Source organism: Oncorhynchus masou, chromosome 24 (genome assembly GCF_036934945.1).
Source record: "Oncorhynchus masou masou isolate Uvic2021 chromosome 24, UVic_Omas_1.1, whole genome shotgun sequence".
Taxonomy (NCBI): domain Eukaryota; kingdom Metazoa; phylum Chordata; class Actinopteri; order Salmoniformes; family Salmonidae; genus Oncorhynchus; species Oncorhynchus masou.
Genome location: NC_088235.1, coordinates 107,692,893 through 107,704,587, shown reverse-complemented (window position 1 = coordinate 107,704,587; position 11,695 = coordinate 107,692,893). Strand labels below are relative to the sequence as shown.

At 44.9% G+C, this 11,695-nt stretch overlaps 1 protein-coding gene across 1 annotated transcript in view; it reads right to left on the bottom strand.

Moving 5' to 3' along the window:
- Positions 1–3,440: 3,440 nt before the first annotated feature.
- crb1 (crumbs cell polarity complex component 1) overlaps positions 3,441–11,695 on the bottom strand; it is a 73,765-nt gene continuing 65,510 nt past the window's right edge. Inside the window, exon 13 of the mRNA XM_064936022.1 lies at positions 3,441–5,257. Within this exon, the coding sequence (XP_064792094.1) occupies positions 5,039–5,257 (219 nt within the window). The 3' untranslated portion in view covers positions 3,441–5,038. The remainder of the gene's footprint in view (positions 5,258–11,695) is intronic.

Genomic DNA, 11,695 nt, shown 5'->3' with positions numbered 1-11,695 from the left:
GTGTGGTACTGTGAGGTATTGTGTGGTGTGGTATTGTGTGGTACTGTGAGGTATTGTGTGGTGTGGTACTGTGTGGTGTGGTACTGTGAGGTATTGTGTGGTGTGGTACTGTGTGGTGTGTTATTGTGAGGTATTGTGTGGTACTGTGGTAGTGTGTGTGGTGTGGTACTGTGTGTGGTGTGGTACTGTGTGGTGTGGTACTGTGAGGTATTGTGTGGTGTGGTACAGCCTGCTAGACAAAGCCATGACATGCAATATGTGTGTTGATACGACAACACACAGGGAGTGTGTGTGTGTGTGTGTGTGTGTGTGTGTGTGTGTGTGTGTGTGTGTGTGTGTGTGTGTCCCCGGCTGCAGGGCAAGGTTCTTTGCTCTGGGCTGTCCTCATTAGAAGTCTATCAGTCAAACACAACCACCACACACACACACATACACACACACTGCCAGAGTCCAAAACACAGCAGCTAAGACGGACACACGTACACTAGAAGACAGAGTAGCTATTTGACCAACGGTGACGATGAGGCAGCATCCCACTGACTGTAGGCATGCCTATATCTGGCCTGTGTTAGCAGGTGATATGGTGGTACGCCACCAGCAGCAGTGGTGCAGTAAATAGGCATCTGCCTCACTTCTCTTCAGTGGTGCCTAAACAGTTGCCCAAAACATCTGAGAATGTCAATGGATAGTTTCAACATGGAGACACACTGCCATCCAGTGGCTAGAAATGGTACTGCATTCTCAGTAATGCCTTATAATGAATAGCACAATGAAACACATTTCATGGACAAAGATTTATTGAATTGAAACCTACCAGTGAAATGAGTGTCATTATTATAACTGATTATAAGAGAGTGAGTTACATAAAGATCTAATGGGGTCTTTATCGCCATATAGGAGATGCCATACAGTCACATTCAAAACCAACCGTAGTCCCGCCTCCCTCATACACTCATTAGACTCGAGGCTACATTAGGAGAAATCTACAGGACATCTGATTACACTTTATTAGACATAATTGACAATGGGACGTTTGTTTTGTTGTAACACAGACCTTTGGACATACAGCAATTTGAACACGTCATATGATATACAATACAGTTGACTGCAGAAGTACAAATTGATCACAAATTGGTTTTCAACAAAAAAAATTGTAATGTTGAGGACCTTAAAAACCAAACTCTACATTTTCACGTTACTGATGATGTTCTGGTAACTTGGAGGTACTTTTGAGGCTGTGGGCTAAAAACACTGAGGATGAAGGCTTCGCCTCGCTTGAGACGTGACGAACCAATGGTTCACCGGCTGTCTGACTCTCCAAAGCCAAAGCCATAACAGAGGTAATGTACAAAATGCTAACTCCTCCCCCCTGAACTTTACAGACTTCTTCAGCTCATCACCAGGTTCCCAATGGAAGGAAGAATAAATTACCACACAAATCATCAAAGTTCATATACACAACAGGATCTGTCTTCATACAGTATATACACAATCAATGGAAAATAATGGAAAGCTGTATAGATACAAAAAGTAATGTGACAATATATACAAACAACATCTTTTGAAACTCTGTCCAGGATTCAATCCGATTGCGCTTTGTCGGCTATGCGCCATGTAAAGGTCATTTCCGATTGAGCAGACATATGCAGCGTTTACCAACAATGCACCACGAACGGGCCAACATTGTCTTTAAAAGGTGCATAGCGGACAACGCGAGCTCGCATTGAATCCCAGCCTTTGATTGCTTTTGTGTGTTTTCAGTGGTGTATACTACTTAAATAAAAATACTTTAAAGTACTACTTAAATTGTTTTTTGGGGAGTATCTGTACTTTATTCTTGACAACTTTTGAGGCAGCATCCCACTGACTTTACTTGTACTTCACTACATTCCCAAAGAAAATTATGTACTTTTTACTCCCTGAAACCCAAATGTACTGAGCTAGATATCTTAGCAGGACAGGAAAATGGTCAAATTTGCACACTTATCAAGAGAACATCCCTGGTCATCCCTACTGCCTCTGATCTGGTGGACTCACTAAACAGAGAACATCCCTGGTCACCACTACTGCCTCTGATCTGGTGGACTCACTAAACAGAGAACATCCCTGGTCATCCCTACTGCCTCTGATCTGGTGGACTCACTAAACAGAGAACATCCCTGGTCATCCCTACTGCCTCTGATCTGGTGGACTCACTAAACAGAGAAAATCCCTGGTCATCCCTACTGCCTCTGATCTGGTGGACTCACTAAACAGAGAACATCCCTGGTCATCCCTACTGGCTCTGATCTGGTGGATTCACTAAACACACATGCATCCTTTGTACAGTGCCTTGCGAAAGTATTCGGCCCCCTTGAACTTTGCGACCTTTTGCCACATTTCAGGCTTCAAACATAAAGATATAAAACTGTATTTTTTTGTGAAGAATCAACAACAAGTGACTTACAGCTGTAAGTCACTTGGGGTATGTCTCTATCAGTTTTGCACATCGAGAGACTGAAATTTTTTCCCATTCCTCCTTGCAAAACAGCTCGAGCTCAGTGAGGTTGGATGGAGAGCATTTGTGAACAGCAGTTTTCAGTTCTTTCCACAGATTCTCGATTGGATTCAGGTCTGGACTTTGACTTGGCCATTCTAACACCTGGATATGTTTATTTTTGAACCATTCCATTGTAGATTTTGCTTTATGTTTTGGATCATTGTCTTGTTGGAAGACAAATCTCCGTCCCAGTCTCAGGTCTTTTGCAGAATCCATCAGGTTTTCTTCCAGAATGGTCCTGTATTTGGCTCCATCCATCTTCCCATCAATTTTAACCATCTTCCCTGTCCCTGCTGAAGAAAAGCAGGCCCAAACCATGATGCTGCCACCACCATGTTTGACAGTGTGGATGGTGTGTTCATGGTGATGAGCTGAAAGTTTAGAGGGACGGCCAGGTCTTGGTAGATTTGCAGTGGTCTGATACTCCTTCCATTTCAATATTATCGCTTGCACAGTGCTCCTTGGGATGTTTAAAGCTTGGGAAATCTTTTTGTATCCAAATCCGGCTTTAAACTTCTTCACAACAGTATCTCGGACCTGCCTGGTGTGTTCCTTGTTCTTCATGATGCTCTCTGCGCTTTTAACGGACCTCTGAGACTATCACAGTGCAGGTGCATTTATACGGAGACTTGATTACACACAGGTGGATTGTATTTATCATCATTAGTCATTTAGGTCAACATTGGATCATTCAGAGATCCTCACTGAACTTCTGGAGAGAGTTTGCTGCACTGAAAGTAAAGGGGCTGAATAATTTTGCACGCCCAATTTTTCAGTTTTTGATTTGTTAAAAAAGTTTGAAATATCCAATAAATGTCGTTCCACTTCATGATTGTGTCCCACTTGTTGTTGATTCTTCACAAAAAAATACAGTTTTATATCTTTATGTTTGAAGCCTGAAATGTGGCAAAAGGTCGCAAAGTTCAAGGGGGCCGAATACTTTCGCAAGGCACTGTAAATGATGTCTGAGTGTTGGAATGTGCCCCTGGCTTTTCATACATTAAAAAAACAAGAATGGTGCCATCTGGTTTGATTAATATAAGGAATTTGAAATGATTTATACTATTACTTTTGATACTTAAGTATATTTTAGCAATTCCATTTACTTTTGATACTTAAGTATATTTAAACATAAAACTTTTAGACTTTTACTCAAGTAGTATTTCACTTTCACTTGAGTCATTTTCTATTGTTGTTCAAGTAAAGCAGAATACTTCTATATCTAGTGGCAAGACTGGAAGCCTTCTCTGTCCATCTATTCATATCCTCATCTAGTGCAGAGCGGTCCTCTGGAGCTCCCATTTCACTACAACATTCAAGTGTTTTGAAGACCAAATGAAAGGTGCAGTATTTGTATTTGCGGCTGAGGCAAAAACAGTAGAAATCCCAAGTGTTCCTCGATAAGATCCAACCTGGACTCAGGGATAAACGTAACATAGTAAATCCCGAATACTCCAACTAGTATGATTATGTTACGTTTCGTATGGTATGTATTAATTTATGGATGTCCATCATACATTACGTACAATATGTTACAATTTTGAAAACATATGATATGTTACGAATTCCAATTAGTCGTGGCTAACGTTAGCTAAGTGGCTAATGCTAACGTTAGCGAGGTTAGTTAGGCTCGGGGAGAAGGTTAGGAGTTAGGTTAATGGGTTAAGGGGAAGCTAACATGCTTAAGTAGTTGCAAAGTATCTAACAAGTAGTAAGTAGTGGCTAAATTTCTAAATCTACCCGCCATGATTCAAACACGAAACATTTGGGTTCCTAGACATTGGCGTTATACATCCACCCAGACCAACCACTGTACTTTCCTTTTTGCCTTATGTCTTATGTAACCATACAAAACATAACACATCATACTAATTTCAGTATTCTGGATTTACCTTTACTATGTTACATCTAGTCTATGAGACCAGGCTTTAAGATCAGGTCAGGAAGGACCTCTGCATCTCAGTTGGTAGAGCATGGTGCTTGCAACACCAGGATAGTGGGTTCGGTTCCCGGGACCACACATACGTAAAACGTGGATAAAAGTGTCTGCTAAATGGCATATAGTATTATATTACCCCAGCGATGATATTGGGATAAAGTCTCCTCTATGAGTCTCTCCATCGTGTTGAGTAGTGGGTTTGGAACTGGGCCCAGGACAGTCGGTGTGGCTGGATCACTTGATAAAGGGCTCAAGGGCCAAGTGTTCGGTTTGAGATTCAGCCTGTGTTGGGTCAGTGGTGGGTTTGGAACTGGGCCCAGGCCAGTGAGTTGTGTCTCAATATGTCTCCATGGAACAGTGTTGGGACAGTGGTGAGTGGTGGGTTTGGAACTGGGCCCAGGCCAGTGAGTTGTGTCTCAATATGTCTCCATGGAACAGTGTTGGGACAGTGGTGAGTGGTGGGTTTGGAACTGGGCCCAGGCCAGTGAGTTGTGTCTCTATGTCTCCATGGAACAGTGTTGGGACAGTGGTGAGTGGTGGGTTTGAAACTGGGCCATGTTTTATATGAGTCTCTCCACGGGCGGCGGCTGGGCTATGTTCCACATCTCTACGCGGGATCCCTCCTTCTCCTGTCGGCTGGGGCTGTAGGTGCCATGGGTGGCCCTACGGTTCAGAGCCACCACCAGACCCACAGAGGTACTAACCAGGGCCAGTAGCAGCACCACTGACACCAGACTGACCGACAGCAATAGGTCAGCGGTCAGCCCTTCAGAGGTCAACTGGAGGGGGAGAAGGGGTGAGGAAGAGGAGGAGGGCAGAAGGGAAGAATGGGGGAGGACAGGGGTGGAGGTGGGAGGAAGAGGTGGAGGGGGAGGACATTAGTGGAGGTGGGAGGAAGAGGAGGGGGACAGGGGTGGAGGTGGGAGGAAGAGGAGGAGGACAGGGGTGGAGGTGGGAGGAAGAGGAGGAGGGGGAGGACATTAGTGGAGGTGGGAGGAAGAGGAGGAGGACAGGGGTGGAGGTGGGAGGAAGAGGAGGAGGGGGAGGACATTAGTGGAGGTGGGAGGAAGAGGAGGAGGACAGGGGTGGAGGTGGGAGGAAGAGAGGAGGAGGGGGAGAACATTAGTGGAGGTGGGGGGAAGAGGAGGAGGACAGGGGTGGAGGTGGGAGGAAGAGAAGGATGACAGGGGTGGAGGTGGGAGGAAGAGGACAGGGGTGGAGGTGGGAGGAAGAGGAGGACATGGTTAGAGGTGGGAGGAAGAGGAGGAGGAAGAGGAGGACAGGGTTAGAGGTGGGAGGAAGAGGAGGACAGGCGTAGAGGTGGGAGGAAGTGGAGGAGGAGGACAGGGGTAGAGGTGGGAGTAAGAGGAGGTGGAGGACAGGGGTAGAGGTGGGAGGAAGAGGACAGAGTTAGAGGTGGGCGGAAGAGGAGGACAGGGGTAGAGGTGGGAGGAAGAGGACAGGGGTGGAGGTGGGAGGAAGAGGAGGACATGGTTAGAGGTGGGAGGAAGAGGAGGAGGAAGAGGAGGACAGGGTTAGAGGTGGGAGGAAGAGGAGGACAGGCGTAGAGGTGGGAGGAAGTGGAGGAGGAGGACAGGGGTAGAGGTGGGAGTAAGAGGAGGTGGAGGACAGGGGTAGAGGTGGGAGGAAGAGGACAGAGTTAGAGGTGGGCGGAAGAGGAGGACAGGGGTAGAGGTGGGAGGAAGAGGAGGAGGGGAGATGGGGGTGGGAGGAGGAGGACGGGTAGAGTTGGGAGGAAGAGGAGGGGAGATGTGGGAGGAGGAGGACAGGGGTAGAAATGGGAGGAAGAGGAGGAGGGGAGATGTGGGAGGAGGAGGACAGTGGTAGAGGTGGGAGGAAGAGGAGGAGGGGAGATGGGGGTGGGAGGAGGAGGACAGGGGTAGAGGTGGGTGGGAGGAGGAGGACAGGGGTAGAGGTGGGAGGAAGAGGAGGAGGGGAGATGGGGGTGGGAGGAGGAGGACAGGGGTAAAGGTGGGAGGAAGAGTAGGGGAGACAGGGGTCAGTACAAGTACACTACAAACTGTGAAGCAGGAAACACATGAACATCAATAAATAGGTGCTAAAGTACATAGGCAGCATCATTAGCAAACTGGTCAGACCAGAGGGAAGAAAAACACAAACTCTGTCTAATCTCTCTCTTCATTTCACACACATGCACACACACACAGTCTCTCTTCTGGATATGTTACACAAGGCGCTCTGGTTCCAAGCGCTGTGCGTGCGTCATGGTGGATCTGTCCCCTAGCCAGGAGGAGTTGGGATCAGACGAGGATCAGGGATTGGACGAGGCTGGACAGGACCAGGCTGCACTGGAGACTGTAGTCTCTGATGTGTGAACATCCCCCCCCTCTATCAGGCGCCGCCCACGGCTAACACCAGCACCGGTAACAGGATTATCGTCATGCCAACACACCGCTGCCCTGTGCGAGCCACTTGGAAATCTGTCTGAGGAGAATCACACAAACGCAGGGTCGTGTCAACTCAGCCCAGACACCGAGAAACACGTACACCTTGCCAACACAATCCAAACACACATCACAGACAACTGTTGCCAGGGCTGCTCAAACAACAAGGACCGATTTAAGGAAGTAAAATCATCACTGTTTTTGACATAGTGATTCACAGCACATTGGATGTTGTGTATCTGATGGTTTTGACTAAGTGAAGTTCTGTTCGTTCCGTCTTACTAAGCCACTGCTGTCAGAATGACCTTACATGTGTCATATTGGAGTCAAGATGAGGTGCTGTTGGGAGATTTGAGCAGTTAAACCAAGTCAACTGTCACCTCACACAGGAAGAAGAGTGAGCAACATGCCCCTGTGTGATGTCACAGAAAACTCTCCTGAAAAGAGTCATAGCAACAGGAAACCCTGAAATAAAGCTACACAAATGCCTTTTTAAAGGGTTATGGGTTGTTTGTCTGTCAGAAGAGAAGGGTTGAGTGTCAGAGTACCCAGAGAACTCCACAGCCACCATGGCTCTTCATCAGTCACAGCCAGACAGGTCTCTCGAACCAGTCTACACTCTTAGCAGTTTCTATAGCAAGGCCACACACACTGTCTGTCCCTACGACAGGTACACAGGGTACATCTCAGAACATAGGTGTCTGAGAGGGAGGTGTGTGTGTGTGTGTGTGTGTGTGTGTGTGTGTGTGTGTGTGTGTGTGTGTGTGTGTGTGTGTGTGTGTGTGTGTGTGTGTGTTCTGTGCGTGTGTGTGTGTGTACTGCTGAGTTCTATGTGGGTGTGTGTGTGACTGTATCTCGATGAACGATCGTATCTGCCAGATAAGCTGCCCAATGAGCATTTCTATGGAACAGTCCCAACCTGCTGAAACACCGCCAGATCTATGAAACAGTCCCAACCTGCTGAAACACCACCAGATCTATGAAACAGTCCCAACCTGCTGAAACACCACCAGATCTATGAAACAGTCCCAACCTGCTGAAACACCGCCAGATCTATGAAACAGTCCCAACCTGCTGAAACACCACCAGATCTATGAAACAGTCCCAACCTGCTGAAACACCACCAGATCTATGAAACAGTCCCAACCTGCTGAAACACCACCAGATCTATGAAACAGTCCCAACCTGCTGAAACACCACCAGATCTATGAAACAGTCCCAACCTGCTGAAACACCGCCAGATCTATGAAACAGTCCCAACCTGCTGAAACACCACCAGATCTATGAAACAGTCCCAACCTGCTGAAACACCACCAGATCTATGAAACAGTCCCAACCTGCTGAAACACCGCCAGATCTATGAAACAGTCCCAACCTGCTGAAACACCACCAGATCTATGGGGAGTTGTAACTCCAGACGGAAACACAGACTGCTCTTAGCTGGTCAAGCATCTCTCTCTCTCTCTCTAATTCAATGGGCTTTATTGGCATGGGAAACATGTTTACATTGCCAAAGCACGTAAAATAAACAATAAACAATACAACAAAAACAAACAAATCGAATTAAACAAAACAAAGAAAATCTCCGATATTACCAGTAAACATTACACAAAAAAAGTTTCAAAAGAATAACAATGTTTCAAATGTTATATTATTAGTGGTTAAAAAATGTACTATGACGTTTAAAATGTTACATAATGCTATGTGTTGTGACAATAGTCAAATGTATGAATGACAAATAAATATAGGTTATATTACGTTGGTGTTTCTCACCCACTGGTTGACCTTTTCTTCTGCCAGCAAGTCACACATTTTGCTGCTGGTAGTTTACACTTCGATATTTCACTTAACAGTTACGGAGGTTTGTCAAAATGTCATTTGTGTTCAAATTCTTTGCATGTTTGTGTAATCTGAGGGAAGTATGTGTCTCTAATGTGGTCATACATTTGGCAGGAGGACAGGAAGTGCAGCTCAGTTTCCACCTTGTTTTGTGGGCAGTGTGCACATAGCCTGTCTTCTCATGAATTTATGTCCTCTTTCAATAGCAAGGCAGTGCTCACTGAGTCTATCCTTATTCAAGGCTTTTCTTCGTTTTGGGTCACTCACACTGGTCAGGTATTCTGCCATTGTGTACTTTCTGTTTAGAGAAAGGTAGCATTACAATTTGCTTTGTTTTTTGGTTGATTTTTTCCAATGTGTCAAGTAGTTCTCCTTTAGTTTTCTCATAATTTGTTTGGGTCTAATTGTGTTGCTGTCCTGGGGCTCTGTGGGGTCTATTTGTATTTGTGACCAGAGCCCCAGAACTACTTATCTTTTCTGGAAGTTGATAACCTGTGGGTATAGTCCTAATTATGCTCTGCATGGATTATTTAGGGGTTTGCATTGCACTGATATTTTTGGTGAATTCTGCATGCAGAGTCCCAGTTGGGTTTTTGTCCCATTTTGTGAATTCTTGGTTGGTGAGGGACCCCAGACCTCACAACCATAGAGGGCAATGGGTTCTATAACTGATTCAAGTATTCTTTGCCAGATCCTAATTGGTATGTCAAATGTTATGTTCATTTTGATGGCATAGAAGGCCCTTCTTATCTTGTCTCAGCCTTGTGGAAGTTACCTGTGGTGCTGATGTTTAGGACGAGGTATGTATAATTATTTGATGTCTCAGGCCAATAGATAGAATTTATGTTTGTTTTGAATTACTGAGATTCTCTGTCAGGGCCCCAAGTCTGACAGAATCTGTGCAGAAGTTGTAGGTGCTGCTGTAGGTCCTCCTTCGTTGGGGACAGAACAACCAGATCATCTGCAAAAAGTAGACATTTTCATTTAGATTATTGAGGTCGGGTTTTGCAGACTGTTCGAGTGCCCTTGCCAATTAATTTATATAAATTCTGAAGAGGGTGGTGCTCAAGCTGAATCCCTGTCTCACCCCCCCCCCAACCCCCAGGGAAGAAATCTGTGTAATTATTGACCACACTCTTATTATCGTTTGTCAATTAGAGTCTGCAGGATGTGTACAGTGCCTTAGGAAAGTATTCAGACCCCTTGACTTTTTCCACATTTTGTTACGTTACAGCCTTATTCTAAAATTGATTACATAAAAGAAAAATCCTCAGGAATCTACACACAATACCCCATAATGACATCACAATACCCCATAATGACATCACAATACCCACGATGACATCACAATACCCACGATGACAAACCGAAAAAAGGTTGTTAGACATTTTTGCAAATGTATAAAAAATGTGGTCTGTCGTATGGTATTTTGGTAAGAAGCCTTTTTGACATTGTTTTCACTGAGGAAATGTTGGAGTCTGCTGTCGATGATATTGCAGAGGATTTTCCCGAAATGACTGTTGACACAGATTCCGCGGTAATTATTGGGGTGATTAGACCTTGGTTCCAAATATTTTGGAAGATGCCAGATCTGAGGAGAATGTTGAGGTTGTTGAATTTGGTGTGTGTGTGCCACAACTAGCGGTCTTTGAGTTGGTATCTTAGGATCTAATGGAAAAAGAAATGGATTAACCTCATTGTCTCTCTGGGTGGGCGAGGAGGCTTTGAAATAGAGGACTCCTCGGGCCCCAGAATTTCAATATGAACCCGAATTGGATCCGTTGTCCAAAACTTGTCCGAGCTGAGAGAAAATCGGATCAAAATTGGTCTGATCTGTATACAACCCAAATGGAACCGAAAGCAAAATAATTCAATTTTATTGCTCGTTTATGCCAGCGAAATTGTTTTGACTTGTCTGGCAGTGAACTTGTATGTGCATTTTTGGTTGTATCTAAAATAAACGATTTGTGTTCTACAGCTTAGTATTTTCATGATGATCTATAGGTAGATGGAGAATTTTATGCAGTTTTCAGAAATGTTTTCCTTATTTCTGTTGACCAAATATTTTAGAATAAGGATCTTTTTATGTGATGATCATCACATGCCAGACTGAGAGCAGCAAATAGTAGTTCACTTTTGTCTGTAACATAATATTCTGTAGGCTTATTGTGGTACTGAGCAACATTACAATCTATCCTATTTAACTGTTTTGATCAACACTGATTTAGACTGAAGTTAGGCTACAGCCTGTTAGACCAGCAAAGCTTCAAATTCAAAGCCCATTTAGAATAGGCTCCCATCAGCATTCCCCAAAATATCAAAATATCAAAAATAAAATATCAAAACAGCCTACTAAATAGGTGAAGTCTAAACAAATGAATTAGATAGCCTAAATAAACAAGTAAATTGAATAAATACAACAATTCAATTAAATAGCTAAGGTATTTTCCCCCTCTGTATTATGTGGATAAATGAAGATTTGCCTGTTGGGTTTTCCTCTTTGTACGTACTCTCTTTCCTTTAGCAAAGAGCAATTCAATGTTTCAGAAACTCTTTTTTATGTGATGATCATCATGTGCCAGACTCAGAGCAGCGAATAGCAGGGAAAGGCCAGTTGTACAACTGAATGCCTTCAACTGAAACGGGCCTTCCTCATTCAACCCAACACCTCTGAATCAGAGAGGAGCAGGGTGCTGCCTTAAATCCACATCCACGTCTTCGGCGCCCGGGGAACAGTGGGTTAACTGCCTGGGGACCAGTGGGTTAACTGCCTGGGGAACAGTGGGTTAACTGCCTGGGGAACAGTGGGTTAACTACCTGGGGAACAGTGGGTTAACTGCCTGGGGAACAGTGGGTTAACTGCCTGGGGAACAGTGGGTTAACTACCTGGGGAACAGTGGGTTAACTGCCTGGGGACCAGTGGGTTAACTGCCTGGGGAACAGTGGGTTAAC